Genomic DNA, 18,379 nt, shown 5'->3' with positions numbered 1-18,379 from the left:
ACAGAGTAATAAACAGGATGCAGAGTACTAAAGCATTCTCCACAATGGAAAGAGGCTCCTACTTCAAGTCCACATTTCTTTTTGAATTTAGACAAATACAAACCACAACAGAATGATGCAACACCAGGTTATATCTCCTGCCCAGTCTCCTCGAACCTGGCTGCCCCAATTCCTATTGGGTTCAAGCTCCTTGTATCGCTAACTGGGGGAGGAAAGAGAGAAGAGGAGGAGGAGGAGAGAGAGGGGGTTTAGCCAGGATTCCTTTGCAGGCAAATACAAATAAATTCAGCCGACAATTTGGCTTCAAGGTTAAATTTAATTCAGTCAGAAGGTAAACAGTAACATTTCGGGTTGAGTTTGTTCCAAACACAGGCGCCTGTTTTCAGCTCAGGGCTGGCAAATTGTCCCCGTGTGCCCCAGGGAGCTGCCATTTTTCTCCATGGTGGGTCAGAGTTCGTGGTCAGGGCTTCAAGAGGTCAAGATTCACTGTCCGAGGTGGAGCTCTCCCGGCTGATTTCAATCTGTAGTGACGGGAGGTTGTCTAAACGACTCTTCTTGTGCGAACGTTCCTTCTCTCTGATCAGAGCACCCCAGGCGCGTTGGAGCTCTGTGTCATCATCCTCATCCTTCTCTTCCTCTTTCACCGCCACCACCTCCTCCTCCTCTTTCTCTGCAACAGGTTCCTTCTCTGCCTCTTTCTCTGGTATCTTCTCGCTTTTTACTGGGGGTTTGCCAAGGCGACTCCATAAACTCCCTGTCGGGAAGAAAACAGTGGAATAAAAATCAGCTCCTATGCTTTAATGTACATTTTTTAAATAAAGTCTTTCTGACAGATTGCCGAACCAAACATCAGAAATGTTTTCAGTCTCAATGCAGAATAGGGAAAGAAATATTTACATTTCTAAAGCACCTTTCACAACCTCAGTATGTTCCAATGCACTTTACATTGAAATGTAGTCCTTGTTGTAATGTGGACAACAGGGCAGTTAATTTGCACACGGCAAGATCCCAGACACAGCAATGTAGTAATGACCAGATTACAATTTTTAAAAAAGTGATGTTGATTCAGTGATAAATATTGACAGGACACAAAGCAAAACTCCCCTACACTTCTTTGACTAGAATCATGGGATTTTGTTTTACCAATTCATTCTCGATATGTGGGCATAGCTGACAAGGCCAATGCCCATCCCTAATTACCCTGAGCAGGTTGCTTAACAGCTGGCTGTCATTCCTACGTTCTTCTACCTTCTCCCAACATCTCACTCAAGGCCTCTCAATGACTGGCCACTCAGCCGAGATTGGGGAGGGGCAGCTGGATAGAGTGCAAACCTCCAAACATTTACCCATTTTCTTGCTCTTGTCAGGCGTGAAGCTCCTGCTGTCCTGTTTGGGGAACCCCAGCCTACTGTGGACATCTGTCTGTGGCTCTCTTCGGGTGATGGAGATGCTGCTGGCCTGTGGAGAGTGTGGCCTCTTCCCTAGTCGCTGTCTGACACCTGAAACCAACACAGGAGTACACCATCAGTCAAAGGTCAGCCAGTGCAGAGTATCGCAGAATCAGCACCGAGTGTCACCATCAAACATGCTGATTAAAGAGGTTGCATTCCTGGTGTCACGCAGAATCATACAGCACGGGGGGTGGTGGCATTCAGCCATCGTGCCTGTGCCAGCTCTTTGTGAAAGTGCTATCCAATTAATCCCACTTCTCCTTGTTCTTTTGCCAGAGCCGTGAAAATGTTTTCTTTTCAAGTATTTATCCAACTCCCTTTTGAAAGTTACTATTTTTTTTATTCGTTCAGGGGATGTGGGTTTCGCTGGCTGGGCTGGCATTTACTGCCCATCCCTAATTGCCCTTGAGAAGGTGGTGGTGAGCTGCCTCCTTGAACTGCTGCAGTCCATGTGGTGTAGGTACACCCACAGTGCTGTTAGGGAGTTCCAGGATTTTGACCCAGCGGCGATATATTTCCAAGTCAGGATGATGAGTGACTTGGAGGAGAACTTCCAGCTGCTGCCCTTGTCCTTCTAGATGGTAGTGGTTGTAGGTTTGGAAGGTGCTGTCTAAGGAGCCTTGGTGAGCTCCTGCAGTGCATCTTGTAGATGGTACACACTGCTGCTACTGTGCGTCGGTGGTGGAGGGAGTGAAAGTTTGTGGATGGGGTACCAATCAAGTGGGCTGCTTTGTCCTGGACGGTGTTGAGCTTCTTGAGTGTTGTTGGAGCTGCACCCATCCAGGCAAATGGAAAGTATTCCATCACACTCCTGACTTGTGCCTTGTAGATGGTGAACAGGCTTTGGGGAGTCAGGAGGTGAGCTACTCGTTACAGGATTCCTAGCCTCTGACCTGTTCTTGTAGCCACAGTATTTATATGGCTAGACCAGTTCAGTTTCTGGTTAATGGTAACCTCCAGAATGTTGATAGTGGGGGATTTAGTGATGATAATGCCACTGAACATCAAGGGGCGATGGTTGGATTCTCTCTTGTTGGAGATGGTTATTGCCTGACACTTGTGTATCATGAATGTTACTTGCCACTTGTCAGCCCAAGCCTGGATATTGTCCAGGTCTTGCTGCATTTGGACACAGACTGCTTCAGTATCTGGGTCGTTGTGAATGGTGCTGAACATTGTGCAATCATCAGTGAACATCCCCACTTCTTACTACTGAATCTGCTTCCACCACCCTTTTGGACAGCGCCTTCCAGATCACAACAAAAAATGTTTTCATCTCCCTTCTGGTTCTTTTGCAATTAAATTAAACCCGTCATCTTAAATCTGGTTACTGAGCCTCCTGCCACTGGAAACAATTTCACTCTATTTATTTCAGCAAAACCCCTCATGATTTTGAGCACTTCTATTAAATCTCCCCTGAACCCTCTCTGCTCTAAGGAGAGCAATCCCATCTTCTCCAGTCTCTCCACATTAACTGAAGTTTCAACAAAATGGTTTTAATTCATTTCTTCCCCCAAAAGCAAGTGGTTTGTTGAATGTTTCTATAATTAGACTGGCATGTGTTGGTACCAGTGCTGGTGACTGAGCTGCTGCCAGCTGCCGTGGGCAACTGCCTCTCCGCCAGCTGCCGTTTCTCCTCCAGGAGTAGCCGCACATCAGAAACCTTCTCAGTTGAAAGCCTGGCACCGATCCGGTTCCTCACGTTGCTAGACACAATCGTCATGTTTGCTTCCGGCTTCATCGAGTTCCTAGAGAAGCATAAGGGAAGAGAGGGGTGGATAATAAACACATAGTCAGTGGGAAAATTCAGCAAACACTTTGCATTAACAGTTCTTTAAAGTTTATATGAAACCCTAGTCAGACCCCATCTGGAGCAACTGTGTTCGTTTCTGGGCACTGCATCTCAGGCTTGGTGTTGGGAAGGGGTGCAGCACAGATTCACCAGCATGATATAAAGGGTTAAATTATGAGGACAGATTGCATAGACTAGACTTGCATTCCCTCGAGCATAAAAGATTAAGGTGTGATCATATTGAGGTGTTGAAGATGATTAAAGAATTTGATTGGGTCAATAGAAACTATTTCCTCTGGTGGGGGAGGGTGGTCCAGAACAGGGGGGCAGAGCCTTAAAATTAGAGTCAGGGTGTTCAGGGGTGCTGTCAGGAAGCACTTCTTCACACAAAGGGGAGTGACAATCCCACAAAAAGCTGTAGATGCTGAGGGCCAAACGAAAATTTCAAGACTGAAAGTGATAGATTTTCATTGGGCAAGGGGTTTAAGGGTTATGGAATCAAGATGGGTAGATAGAGTTAAGATATGGATCATGATCTAATAGAATAGCAAAACAAGCTCAAGGGGTTGAATGGACTCCCCTGCTTGCTCCTAATGGATTTAAATAGCTACGAGCGGTCATGCAAAATGGAAGATTCAAACTGTACAACCGCTGGGACTTCGAATCTTATAGCACTCAGCGCATTGTGGCTCTGCTAGCTCTTTGAAGATCTATCCAATTAGCCCCCACTTTCCCTGCTCTTTTCCCATAGCCCAGCAAATTTTCCCCTTTCAAGGATTTATCCAATTCCCTTTTGAAAGTTCCTATTGAATCTGTTTGCACCACCCTTTCAGGCAGCGCCTTCTAGATCACAACAACTCACTGCGTAAAAAAGATTCACCCAATCTCCCCCTCTGGTTCTTTTGCCGATTCTTTTCAATCTCTGGTTATCGACCCTCCTGCCACTGGAAACAAAATTTATCAAAATTTTCAAGATTTTGAACACCTCTATTGAATCTCGCTGTAACCTTCTCTGCTCTAAGGAGAACAATCCCAGCTTCTCCAGTCTCTCCACATTAACTGAAGTCCCTCATCCCCAGTCCGATTCTAGTAAATCTCCCCAAACCTTGGCAAGAATTAGACAAAATTCTCCAGTTGAGGCTCCAGTGTTTGAAAGGTTTACCTTGCTCTTGTACTCTATTCCTCTATTAAAGTCAAGAATACTGTATGCTTAGTTTTTAAAAAAACAGGCTTGTCACCCTCAAAGACTTCTATACAGCACCACACCCCGCCCCCCCGCCCCGCCCCCGTCTCCCCCCTCAGGTTTTTCTGTTCCTGCACCCTCTTTCAATTGTACTATTTAGTTTATAATACAAAATAAAGACACAAAGTTCTGGAAACACTTAGCAGGTCTGGCAGCATCTGTGGAGAGATAAACAGAATTAACAAGCTTTGAAGAAGATCATACGAATTAGGAGGAGTAGGCCGCTCAGCCCCTCGAACCTGCTCCACCATTCAATAAGATGGATGATCTGAATGTAACGTCAACCCCACATTCCCCCTTACCCCCGATAACCTTTCACCCTTCTGCTTCTCTCTCCACAGATGCTGTCAGCCCTACTGAGTTTTTCCAGCATTTTCTGTTCTTATCTCAGATTTCCAGCATCCGCAGTATTTTACTTTTATTTTACCATTTAGTTTATAATGCCTCTCCATTTTTCCTACCAAAATACTAATTCACTCCTGACCTCCATCCAATGGATGCTGCTGGACTGTGTGGGCACTGGACAAGGGCAGAGTCAGGAGTTGTTGAGTTGCCCTCCAGCTGGTTATTTGACCTGGCGATTCTCACCGTTCAGAGATGGACAGACTTTGGTAAAATACTAACCAAACTCAGCAAGGATCCATAGCCTCAGGAGAGGAGTGAGGAAGTTTGGAGAGCTTTTGGGTAATGCTCACCGAATAGTCTTCAGCTGGGCCTCCACTTCGTCTGCATACATAGTCATCTTCAGACTCTTCTTGGGCAACGGCATCGAGATCATCTTCAGCTCCAGATCGTAGTCCATCTCATCAGAGTCCGAACCCCGGGGGCTGAAGTGCCCACCTGTGCGGCTCTCATTGCGATATTCGACCACCACCCGGTCGTCTGCCTCCATATCCTGCTCCGCATCATCTTCGTCCTCATCCTCCTCCTGGATCGGCTCCTCGGGAACATTCCCCAGATCTGCGAACAATGAAACCCATCAGCCTGGCATCGAGCACGATGCAAAACTTTCAACAAGTGAGCAGTGATAGTAAATCTATGACTTTTTAATCTTCAAATTACATACACCACCACCCATATCGCACCACCCCCTCCCAGCACCACTTCCCATGGCACGTTCACACGGAAGTGTAGCAATGGCAATAGCTGGCCTCTTACTTCCTCACTTCCCATTGTCTAAGACCCCAGGTACTCTTCCCAGTTGAAGTGGTGATTTACTTGTACTTCTTTCAAATTAGTGCCTTGTATCCACTGCTCCTTCACTGGGAGTCCAATTACACATTGGGTGATTACTTCGTGAACCTGAGCTCCTGATCTTGAGCTTCCAGTTGCCTGTCATTTTAATCTTCAAACTCTGCCCTTGGCTTTCTGCAACGTTCCAATGAAGCACAAAATAAGCTTATGTTACAGCACCTCATCTTTACAATTTTCTGGCCTTAACACTGAGCTTAACAATTAGGGATATTAACTGTCGCTCCCATTTTCTCTCAGGCATTCTGCAACCATTTCCACCTCCTGTGGACCCATGTTTTGTTTTTTTCAATCACCTCTAATTGCTTTGCAGCATCATCCCTTTTATCTTTAATCACTCCCCCCCTCCACACAATCTCTTCCTGTCCTCTTTCCCCCTGTTCTGCATGTGCTTTAAAGCTGTTCACTAATATCATCCAGTTATAAGAAATGCCCAAACATTAACCGTGTTTCTCTCTCCACAGACACTCCCACCCAACCACCCCCCCAATCCTCCACCCCTGTCCTCTCGAGTGCTGACTGACCAGAGTGATGGTGTTTATAATGGGATGCTAGTCCCACATCATCAGGCAGGAAAGACTTTTTCTTTAGAATGTCTCTCTGGATCCGTCGGGCATGATATCGTCGCTTCCTGCAGAAAGGCAATGTGACAAAAATCAGCAACAAACTAGGCCCTTGTTCAAAAACCTATGGAAGGACCAGTGTGATTCTCAGCACAAGTGGAGGAGATACTGAATCTCAGTGACTACAGCAAAAGGAAGCATGACAGAGTTCCACAACTCTCAGCTGTGGCTTTCCTCTGCACCAGGAACTGCGATTTCACAGCCCACTTTGGCACACAACCCACACTGACGGGGGTGCCGCACTGCCAGAGGCGCTGCACTTCAGATAAAGTGTTAAACGATGGTCTCAGCTGTCTGTGCGGGTGAATGTGAATGATCCCATGGCATTACTTGAAGAGGACCAGGTTGTTCAGCTGGTGCCTTGGCCAACGTCTCCTTCTTACCAGCATCACCAAAAACAAATTGCTCATCATTTGGTGGTTTTGAGTTCAAATCCTACCCTGGCTGCTTAAGAATTTGAATTCAATTTAAAAATAAAAGGAAATAAAAATCTGTTCTCTAAGTGACCATGAGCTGTTAGATTGTCGGAAAAACCCAACTGGTTCATTATTGTTCTTTGGGGAAAGAAACCTGCTGTCCTTACTTGGTCTGGGCCAATATACGACTCCGGTCCCACACTGTGTTTCACTCTTAATTACCCTCTGAAATGGCCCAGCAAAACAGTCAGATGCATCAAAACCACAAGTAATACGACCGCATGGACAACAGAGTTCAAGGTGGGAGCCTGCGCTCTCTCCCGATCCCCACCAGCTCCTCACAGAAACTAGGGAAGGGCAATAAATGGTCCCATTCTGAGAATAAAGTCAGGATCAGGTAAAGGCAGCAGCCCATTTCTGGCTGATCCACAACAGAGTGCATCATGGGGCTCCGCTGACACACCCTGACCCTGCTGATGTTAAACTCATTTGTGAGAACACTATACAATGAATATTACTCACCTGTCCAGCCCCTACATGTGTTACTCACCAGGAATTTGACAGGATTCCCTTCATGCCGCCATAATTCGGATTCCCATATTTCATGTAATACTGACTCCGCCTCGCTGCTCCCAATTCCTTCCGATCATCTGCAAGACAGCACAAACTGTCACTAGCAGCCTGGCAGCCCAGAAGAAAGCTCTGACAACTGACCACCTTACAGGATACACAGGAATGCCCACCCTCACCCCAAGCCAAGGAGTAAAATGCCCAGAGCCACAGAGATGAGCGTGCCAAGTTCAACCCCTGCCTTATGCTGCATCAGTGGGTTAGTAATAGAGGAATTATCAAATTAACTTCAGTTTCCTGAGGCTTCGCAGGAACAGGAGGCGGCCATTCAGCCCCTGGAGCTTGGTCCGCTATCCTACTGGACCACAGTCATCTGTGTCTCAACTCCTTTAACCTTTGTTAGCTACATATCCTTTAATGCTTCACTCAATAAAAATCTATTGATCTCAATCTTTAATATTCTAATTGACCCTCAGCCTCAATGGGCTTTTGCAGGGAGAGAGTTCCAGATTTCCAGTCCCCTTCTTGTGAACGAGTGCTTCCTGACATCACCCCTCAATGGCCTGGCTCCAATTTGAAGATTCTGCGCCCGGTTCTGGATTCTCCCTCTCCCCCACCAACCCATCTCCCAGGAAACAGTTTCTCTCTTTCTACCCTATCAATTCCTTTAATCATCTTAAACGCCTTAATTATATTAACCTAATACTTAGAGGGAATAAAAGCCTAGTCTATGAAACCTGTCCTCATAATTCAACCCTTTTAGCCCTGGTATCATTCTGATGAATCTGCACCACACCCCCTCCAGAGGCAATGCTGAGATGTGATGCCTGGAACTGAACACAGTTACTCCAAAACAAAATAAAAACAGAATTACCTGGAAAAACTCAGCAAGTCTGGCAGCATCGGCGGAGAAGAAATCAGTCAACGTTTCGAGCCCTCATGGCCCTTCAGCAGAACTGAAGCATAGTTTCAACAAGGGAGAAATATAAATTGGTTTAAGGTGGGTGGGGGGGAAGAGACACATTGAGGGTGTGGTGTGAGCAGATAATCAAAAGATGTCAGAGACAAAAGGGTCAAAGAGGTGTTGAAGGTGGTGGTCTTTGTCTGAGAAAAGTGCTAATTAAGAATGCAAGACAGGATATTCAAAGTACAGCTCTAGTGGGGGTGGGGTGGAAAGACTAAAGGTTTTAGTTTTAGATTTAAAAATAATGGAAATAGGTGGGGAAAGAAGAATCTATATAAATTATTGAAAAAAAAGGCGGGTGGGGGTTTTTCAATAATTTATATAGATTCTTCTTTCCCCACCTATTTCCATTATTTTTAAATCTAAAACTAAAACCTTTAGTCTTTCCACCCCACCCCCACTAGAGCTGTACTTTGAATATCCTGTCTTGCATTCTTAATTAGCACTTTTCTCAGACAAAGACCACCACCTTCAACACCTCTTTGACCCTTTTGTCTCTGACATCTTTTGATTATCTGCTCACACCACACCCTCAATGTGTCTCTTCCCCCCCACCCACCTTAAACCAATTTATATTTCTCCCTTGTTGAAACTATGCTTCAGTTCTGCTGAAGGGCCATGAGGGCTCGAAACGTTGACTGATTTCTTCTCCGCCGATGCTGCCAGACTTGCTGAGTTTTTCCAGGTAATTCTGTTTTTATTTTGTTTTGGATTTCCAGCATCCGCAGTAGCTTTTAGCTTTTTGTTTTTACAGTTACTCCAGATGGGTCTGACTGGAGCTTCGTATAAACTGTAACATCAGTTCCTCTCCTTTGTATTCTAGCTCCATTGAGGTAAAGACTGACATTGCCAGAGCTTTTGAAATTGTGGAAACAATATTTCAGTGAGCAAGTGGTCACTCTGAGGAATGGACATCCAATGCAAGCAATTAATATTGATCCGTTGACATGACAGATGTCTTTCAGAAAATAAGTTTGGGACCCAGTCTAGTGAGTCATTTGAGACGTGACGTGCAGGGTGGCTCTTGAGGAACAGGTGAGTTTGGATCTATATTTTCCTAATCTCTTCTCCACTGGGGGTTTTCCTCACCTCACCTCTGTGTCTGTTATAGACTCATTGATAGAGATTGAACACTCTGATTGGTTAATAATTCCATTATCACTGTTATGTGATTACCCAATGGTAGAACGTGAACTAGATAGACCTTGGTTTGTTTTGTCCAGTGATTCCTATTATTTTTTCTCTATTAGCTTTTAATGATTTGTCTACAGACAACCAAATCCAGACTATTCCAACCCGCGGCCCATGGGCCGGATTGCAGCCCATGAAGCCCCTCCATGTGGCCCCCAGAGCCATTGTTCAAAATGCCAGTAAGACCCTTAAATGAAGTTGAAGATTTCTGCAGGGACTGCTCCTTCAATCAACATCCTGGGGGTTACCATTGACCAGAAACTGAACTGGACTAGCCATATAAATACTGTGGCTACAAGAACAGGTCAGAGGCTAGGAATCCTGCAGTGAGTAACTGACCTCCTGACTCCCCAAAGCCTGTCCACCATCTTCAAGGCACAATTCAGGAGTGTGACGGAATACTCACCACTTGCCTGGATGAGTGCAGCTCCCACAACGCTCAAGAAACTTGACACTGTCCGGGACAAAGCAGCCTGCTTGATTGGCACCCCATCCACAAACATTCACCCCCTTCACCACCAACAAACAGTGGCAGCAGTGTGTACCATCTACAAGATGCACTGCAGGAACTGACCTTCCAAACCCGTGAACACTACCGTCTAGAAGGACAAGAGCAACAAACAAATGGGAATACCACCATCTGCAAGTTCCACTCCAAGCCACTCACCATCCTGACTTGGAAATATATCGCTGTTCCTTCACTGTCGCTGGGTCAAAATCCTGGAACTCTCCCTAACAGCACTGTGGGTGCACCTACACCACATGGACTGCAGCGGTTCAAGAAGGCAGCTCACCACCACCTTCTCAAGGCCAATTAGGGATGGGCAATAAATGATGGCTTAGCCAGCGATGCACATATCCCATAAATCAATAAAAAAGCTATTCCTCTCACATTTGCTACTGATAGGCAGCACTGGGTGAATGTGGGGTGGGGGGGGTGGAAGAGAAGGGCTGGGCGAGCACGGGTAGGGGGAGGACTGGGTGGGTGAGTGGGGTATGCTTGGGATGGGGTGTGCCTGGGACTGAGTGGGTGGTGGGCTTGTGTGGGTGAGTAGGGATGAGTGGGTTAGGGTGGACGGCGGTGGGCGAGGCAGTGGGATGTCTGAGGCTGGGAGTGAGTGAGTGGGGGTCCTGTGCCTGGGTGAGAGTGCTGTCGGCGGGGGGAAGGGAGAGTGGGCGAGAGTGTGTGGGCAGTGTCTGTTGCAGCAAAATCCAATTTGTCTTAGCAAAACTGGAGCATTGATACCTATCCATATGGATTACTGACATTTTTACTGTAAATATCCAATCCAGATACCTGACCGACCTAATGTTTACTGTTATTATCCATCCAAATACAGGACTGACCATTCTTATAATGTCAATTATAAGTGTGAGAGAGAGGGGAAAGTGTGAGTGTGTGAAAGAGAGAGGCGAGTGTGTGCAAGTGAGAGGAGAGAGTGTGAGTGAAAAGCGAGAGTGAGTGTGCATGTGAGAGAGGAGAATGTGAGTGTGAAGAGGGGTGTGCACGTGTCTGGCTCACTTCCAGTCTCAAGGTTCTCATTCACCTTCACCCACCTCCTCCCCTGCACACACACACCAACATACACTGGGTGAGGGTGAGTGAGTGAGTGAGCCCCAGACTGGGAGTGAGCCGGACACACACACTCTCACCCTTTCGCACTCTAATGGTCATCTTTATTTATTACTCATTTTTTAAAAATCAATTTATTGCTTTGACATTTTTTTTTTGCTCAGTAAGTTGATTCTTTACACACTTCGGCTTTTTTAAAAATGCAAGCTTAATTTGTGCCGAGCCTTATCTTTCCGAAATTTGCTCATTGGCCCCTCAAGTGAGAAAAACATTGAAATGTGCCCCCAGCCCCACACAAAAAAGTTGGACAAGCCTGCCCTAATCCCTTTGCTCCTCCACAACCCCTAGACTCCCACCATTATAGGGAAAGGCAAACCAGCAGGGTTCCTGCTCCTGACTGTCACACAGAGGACACTAAACCAGGAGAGGATTGGGGAGACTGTGATGCTCACCACAGTCAAACTCCCTGCCAATCTTCACTCAGTCAGGTGGTCCGGTACCTGCAGGGGTGGGGAACTGGACCCCACTCACCTTTGGTGGCGAATCTCAGTTGCAACTTGTTTCCCTGTGGCGCCCTGATTGCTGGCCGCAGATCATTTCGAAGGATTGAGGCTTGTTCAGCCTGCGACAGCGTGTCCAACTAGCCAAAGAGAGAGAAAAAAATGACTCAACAGCTAATTTATCGTTGCTCAGCACTAGCACAGGCTGTATGATAAGACAGAGAGACTGAAAGCCTCGAGTACAGTTGGGCCTGAGCTCAGTACAGGAAACACGCAATGCCATTGTCCCTACAGGACTCTGGGTGGGTGTCGGTAATAATGACTAGTGAACTGGGCGATGAAGGGAAGAGGTCAGATAAACATGAGCTCCCTAAAGACCGTTGCTGTTCCTGTGCTGAACAGGAAAAGCTCAGAGGGTGACGAGAAATGCCCATCAATGATGAGGTGATTTATAGACCTGAAGGGGGAACACAAAGAGGCAAGGTTGGTGTCTGAAGCATATTTGACAAATTTTGGAGACCACCTTGAGTGAAGGGAGATACAGTGTGAGCTGGGGCGTGAAGGAGATTCTATGAAGATAACAACAGAAGAAATAGGAGCTGTATGAGGCCATTCAGCCCCTTGAGCTTGTTCCAGCATTCAATAGTGATCTTCAACCTCAGTCTGAATTCCACTTTCTTGCCCTAGCCACATATCCTTTAACTCCCTTAGTCCCCAAAATCTAAGTATCTCTGACTTGAATATACTCAACAATCAGTAACCCAATCTCCCATACTCAGTCATACCTCACTGTCTGTTGTGGCTGCTTTGCATTCTACTTCTTCAGAGTCCCTGGGCTCCTTCTCTAACTCCCCCTCTTCCTCCTCTTCATCATCGGCCCTCTCAGCTGGCTCATGCTCATTGGAGCTATCTGCAGAAAATCATTACAAACTATTTAGCAGCGAAGCAATAAACGTGCACAGGATTCACAGAGAGCAATTGGCAATAAATATGACGTCAAGTGGATCATACAGATCAGAGTTACATAAAACAGAGGTTGGGACACCTGGCAGATTAGGCCTGGTTCTCTCCAGTGCTTGGCTGCAAGTGGATTAAAACAAGGGAAATCAAATTTACAAGAGAGTGAATTTGAGCTCTGTAACATTGGGTGAAGTGTCATCACTGAGGGAAGACAATGAATTAGGAGCGTCATATAAGAAGCACATTGCATTATGAAAGCACACTGGCTTAAAAATGACACCAGTACATTAAACATACCCAGAGAGCAACTGAAAGCACGGTCACAACATAAACAGGTAAGGAGCTCTCTCAGTGGGGAAACGCAATACCTGGGTGTAGCTGTAAGCCACACAAATCAGGATGCCCCAATGTTCTACTTCCTGCTCTGTGCTGAGTTTGTTTATCGCAGCTGAGGCAGTGTTTCAGATAAGACAACTGACTTCAGCGCCCCCAGGAAGAGTCCCTGAGAGAAGGGAGTGGGAAAAAAAAGCAATTGACTAGGGTTTCCCCACTCTGAATCACTAACCAACCCCATGTTGGAAAGTGTGAGGAGGGTCAGCAACAGACTCAGCTGTGATGCTTTTCAGTCAAATATCCTGCTGACATTCACTTTCTAGAAAAGGTGACTTGACACTTGGGGCAAAGTGCTGAACAGTCCTTTTACTCAGTCACAGAATGATACAGCACAGAACGAGACCATTTGGTCCATTGCGTCTCTGCTGGTTCTCTGAAAGAGCTGTCCAATTAGCCCCACTTCACTGCTCTTTCCTTTTAGCCCACTAACGTTTTCCTTCCAAATACTTGAGGAGAAATATTTTTAGATGGAAAATTCAAATTATCCAGTAAGGAGGAACAGGCTGGGGCTCTTTATTTTAGAAAAGAGAAAGTGACTTGATAAGAGGTCATTAAAAGTATGTTGGGGGTTTCATAGGGTAGCCTTAGAGAAAAGAACAGGAGGCTCTTATACAGCATAAACTCTGACACAGTCCCAAATGGCCTATTACTGTGCTGTAAATACTATGCATTGTAGGGTGTGGCGTTATCCCCAGGGTTATCGGCTGTGACATACAATAGAATGTTTACAGCAAACAATCCTGAATCAAAGGATGGCGCAGGTCAAAATATGATCTCATGGTAAAAGTGATTTACACCACAGCAGAAAACTAGCACTACACTGCAGCTTTAACAGCCTTTCCTCAGGTGCCTGAGATGGAGGTGAAGTAGCTGTTTAATTGGCAGCATTCAGGAATTACCTTGCTTCTCAGAGTTGAGTTTGCCTCTTACTGCAGCCTGTGAGCGAGCACTAGTATTCACATCTGCCCTGACACTGAGGTTAATCATGGCACGGGCAGCTGTGACATCATCCAGCCACACCACGTTACCTAGGAAACATCCAAGCAATGAGACTTTCAGAATAAGAACAAAATAGCACTAACATTTACACTTGGTCCACTTGCATACTTCAGCTCACCTGAGTTTAATCAGCAGAAACACACTGCTCATAGTTTGGCTTTTCACAACATCAGGGACATCTCTAAGGACCAATGAAGTACTTTTGACGTGCCATGTAATGCAGTGTTGCAATGTAGGAAACACAGAAGCCAATTGCATACAGCAAACTGACACAAACAGCACTGTGATAATTAGATAATCTGTTTCAGTGAAGCTGGTTGAGGAGATAAATATTTGCCCCAGAATACTGGGGAGAATTCCTCCATTCTTCTTTGAAATAGTGGCCATGGGGTATTTTACGTCCACCTGAGAGAGCAGACAGGGTCCTTGGTTTAACGTCCCATCTGAAAGAGACACTTCCAACAGTGCAGCGCCCTCTCAGTACTGACCCTGACAGTGCGGCACTCCCTCAGTACTGACCCTCCGACAGTACGGCGCTCCCTCAGTACTGACCCTCCGACAGTGCGGCGCTCCCTCAGTACTGACCCTCCGACAGTGTGGCGCTCCCTTAGTACTGACCCTCCGACAGTGCGGCGCTCCCTCAGTACTGACCCTCCGACAGTGCGGCGCTCCCTCAGTACTGACCCTCCGACAGTGCGGCGCTCCCTCAGTACTGACCCTCCGACAGTGCGGCGCTCCCTCAGTACTGACCCTCCGACAGTGCGGCGCTCCCTCAGTACTGACCCTCCGACAGTGCGGCGCTCCCTCAGTACTGACCCTCCGACAGTGCGGCGCTCCCTCAGTACTGACCCTCCGACAGTGCGGCGCTCCCTCAGTACTGACCCTCCGACAGTGCGGCGCTCCCTCAGTACTGACCCTCCGACAGTGCGACGCTCCCTCAGTAGTGACCCTCCGACAGTGCGGCGCTCCCTCAGTACTGACCCTCCGACAGTGCGGCGCTCCCTCAGTACTGACCCTCCGACAGTGCGGCGCTCCCTCAGTACTGACCCTCCGACAGTGTGGCGCTCCCTCAGTACTGACCCTCCGACAGTACGACGCTCCCTCAGTACTGACCCTCCGACAGTGCGGCGCTCCCTCAGTACTGACCCTCCGACAGTGCAGCGCTCCCTCAGTACTGACCCTCCGACAGTGCAGCGCTCCCTCAGTACTGACCCTCCGACAGTGCGGCGCTTCCTCAGTGCTGCAGTGGGAGTATCAGCCTGGATTTAGAGGTCAGAATGGCTGTAGAAATCTGTTAAAGCTTCAGAAAAGCAGTAGATGGAGGAGGGGCTGGACGGAGGGATCAGCTGTTCATGACAGCTTTGTTTTATATTCAGCAATGTGTTTTAAGCTTCTTTCACATTCCAGCTCCATTATGGAGGGAGTAGGTGAATAACCCACAGTCTCTATCGGAGCAGTGTATCTGAATCACAAATTCCTGGGGCTGAATCCTCATGTTTGATGGGAAAGTGATGACACCAGGATAGAAAACTGACTTGGAGAAGAGGCAAGAGATGAAAAGCAAAAATAACATTAAACTGAGGAAGAAGTTCCATGCTGAGTTTGAACATCACATTCTCAGTCTCCAAAGCTGAGAAGCCAAGAGCTCCTAAAGTTCACTCACAGGAGGAATCATCAATCCACTCGATGCTAGATGGAGGGTATTCCTTAAAATACGCAAAGATCTCTTCGGTGCTCATCTCATCAACTCCGGTCACGTGAAGGGCCTCTAGGCGAACCTTGGGAATAGCTGCAAAACACACAGCAGCAACAGACAGGACAACTTTCAACAACAACCGACTTGCACTTATATAGCACCTTTAACATAGAAAACATCCCAAAGTATTTCACTGGACAGTAATTGGATAATGGCTCAACATCAAGTCACACAAACAGATATTAGGGCAGATGGCCACCAAGAGTAGGGCAATGGAAATCAGATGTGCAAGGGGCCACAATCAGAAGACTGCAGAGATCTCAGAGAGTTGTAAGGCTGGTGGTGATTACAGAACTTGGGAGGGCAAAAGCCACTGAGGGGTGTGAACTGCATATTTTGGACTAAATGAACTTCACAAAGACCCAGCTCAGCATACCAACGGTGACGGTACAATATAAACGCTATGAATAAATATCCAGGGACCTTCCATAAATAATGAAACAATTGATCTCTGAATGACCTCAGCCACTGTTTAAAGAAAGAATTCAATAACGTGTGGCATCTGACGTGCAATAGACACAAAAGGCGTCATACAGGAAACAGACATGAAGTTTTTATATCACACTGATATCTGTGTACAATTCTGTGAAATCTTTATTTTACATATAAATATCATTCACTTTGAGGGGAGATGGTGGCATATTGGTAGTGCCACTGTATTAGTAATCCAGAGGGCCCAGGCTAATGCTCTGGGGGCAAGGGTTCAAATCCCACCACGCAGTTGGAGTTTAAATTCAATGAATAAAATATGGAACATAAAGCTAGTCTCAGTGTAAAAACCCATCCATTTCACTCATGACCTTGAGGAAGGGAATCTGCCATCCTTACTTGGTCTGGCCTACAATAATGTGGTTGACTCTTAACTGCCCTCTGAATGCTTTTTTTGTTCATTCATGGGATGTGGGCGTCTGTGGCTAGGCCAGCATTTATTGCCCATCCCCAACTGCCCTTGGGAAGATAGTGATGAGCTGCTTTCTTGAACCGCTGCAGTGCATGTGGTGTAGGTACACCCACAGTGCTGTTAGGGAGGGAGGTCCAGGATTTTGACCCAGCGACAATGAAGGAACGGCGATATATTTCCAAGTCAGGATGGTGAGTGACTTGGAGGGGAACTTCCAGGTGGTGTCTGCTGCCCTTGGTCTTCTAGATAGTAGCAGTTGTGGGTTGGAAATGGCCCGGCAAGCCACTCAGTTCAAGGGCAATTTGGGATGGACAACAAATGCTGTCCTTGCCAGCGATGCCCACATCCCATGAAAGAATAAAGAAAAAAAACCCTTTATTATATATAATTCTTAGTCTATTTCATTTTCAAAGATGGGGAAACAATGCCAGATGTACCTTGGCTAACAGCAGCAATTATTTGCTTTGATAAAGTGCCTTTGGGTGCAATGGGTGTGGTCCTAGACTACAATGCCAGGGGTGGGGATCTGGCAGAACTAGGGTAAATCAGGTTGGCAAAATGGAGTTATGTTAGCTAGATGGGGAACCTGAGGTATGGCAGAACTGGAAAGAGCATGATGGGTTGTGGTTCACCAATGGAATCCCAGTGTGTCTCAGAGGTGTAGAATAAGAACAAATACTTCAGGAGCACTTGCAAATGACTGGCAGCCATGGTTTACAAATTTTGTGGAGGTCTGTGTCTTATGACTGATTCTTGGACAGGTGACTCTTGTCTTTTATTTCCTTCTCAGTCTTTGTCTCTCTGTTGTCAATAATTAAAATATTTATACTTTCTAGCTCTTAAAACATAGGTCATTATAATCAGAACAGCTAGTCTGAGCTTTTAAAATGTAATGAATTTGATTTTAATTTTGGGAAAATAAAATAAAATCAAATTAGATGGAAGAAAGACACTGTTGTTCCTTTCCTTCTTCACATGCTGATGTAACAAAATGAAAAGCTTTTATTTAAAAGTTTACTTCAAAATCTACTCATATTTAACACCCAGTTTGTATTCAAATCATTTTCAAATATATGCACGCTGAAATGTTATTAGAGACACAGCTTGACTTCAGCAGATAGAAATAAATTAGCTTATAACTGAAACATGAACAAATGTACAAATGTGTAATAAGTACTGTCTGTCAAATTTGAAGCAGATCACTCCCTCACATACTGACAGCATCTCTCTCTCTCTATACATACACACATATATATACATATATATATATATATATATATATATATACACACACACACACAAAAAAAGCTTAGTATAAACTTAGGTTAAAATTTACCCTACAACTTTTCTTCAAATAATTTTGAAAAACAGCGTGAGCACATTTTACTAAAATTTAAAGAGAGACATTTAACAGTATGGTTGACTGCATATTAAAGGTTCATCATAGGAAACTGAGGATATTGCACATGCTTGGACTGACAGTCAAAGGTCTAGTCAAAAATATTAGCCCAAGTTTCAAGTAAAAACAAAACTAGGTTACTAAATGACAATCAAGAGCGTAAATTTAACATGTTGTGAAATTTACATTTTTGTTATTTTCTTTAAAACCTTATTTTAGACATCAGAAATTTCAGTTACTGTGAAATAAAATGACATCTAATCTTTTTTTCTGAATAAGTATTTTGTGCAATTCAGTTGGTTCACTGTTTATTTGTCTTTTTTTTTAATTGGCAAGTTCTGTTTCTACATCAATTGAGGATTAGATGTTTTCGTTAAGTTTCTCATTAGCCCTTCTC

The 18,379-nt window shown here is 45.6% G+C and overlaps 1 protein-coding gene and 1 long non-coding RNA gene across 2 annotated transcripts in view; one reads left to right on the top strand and one right to left on the bottom strand.

Annotated features, from left to right (window-relative positions):
* Positions 1 to 302: 302 nt before the first annotated feature.
* Positions 303 to 18,379, bottom strand: part of ncbp3 (nuclear cap binding subunit 3) — a 35,573-nt gene continuing 17,496 nt past the window's right edge. Inside the window, exons 4-13 of the mRNA XM_078548271.1 lie at positions 15,590 to 15,715; positions 13,827 to 13,955; positions 12,360 to 12,484; positions 11,606 to 11,714; positions 7,327 to 7,426; positions 6,262 to 6,368; positions 5,182 to 5,446; positions 3,021 to 3,199; positions 1,347 to 1,499; positions 303 to 754 (exon numbers count right to left, since the gene is read on the bottom strand). Of these exons, the coding sequence (XP_078404397.1) occupies positions 477 to 754; positions 1,347 to 1,499; positions 3,021 to 3,199; positions 5,182 to 5,446; positions 6,262 to 6,368; positions 7,327 to 7,426; positions 11,606 to 11,714; positions 12,360 to 12,484; positions 13,827 to 13,955; positions 15,590 to 15,715 (1,571 nt within the window). The 3' untranslated portion in view covers positions 303 to 476. The remainder of the gene's footprint in view (positions 755 to 1,346; positions 1,500 to 3,020; positions 3,200 to 5,181; positions 5,447 to 6,261; positions 6,369 to 7,326; positions 7,427 to 11,605; positions 11,715 to 12,359; positions 12,485 to 13,826; positions 13,956 to 15,589; positions 15,716 to 18,379) is intronic.
* On the top strand, positions 9,067 to 15,712 carry LOC144684487 (uncharacterized). Its single transcript, XR_013577511.1, has 2 exons — positions 9,067 to 9,345; positions 15,384 to 15,712. It is a non-coding gene; the product is annotated as an uncharacterized LOC144684487 (long non-coding RNA).

Source organism: Cetorhinus maximus, chromosome 9 (assembly GCF_964194155.1).
Source record: "Cetorhinus maximus chromosome 9, sCetMax3.hap1.1, whole genome shotgun sequence".
NCBI lineage: Eukaryota > Metazoa > Chordata > Chondrichthyes > Lamniformes > Cetorhinidae > Cetorhinus > Cetorhinus maximus.
The sequence above is the reverse complement of the archived record's forward strand: the minus strand, read 5'-3'. Positions and strand labels throughout refer to the sequence as shown.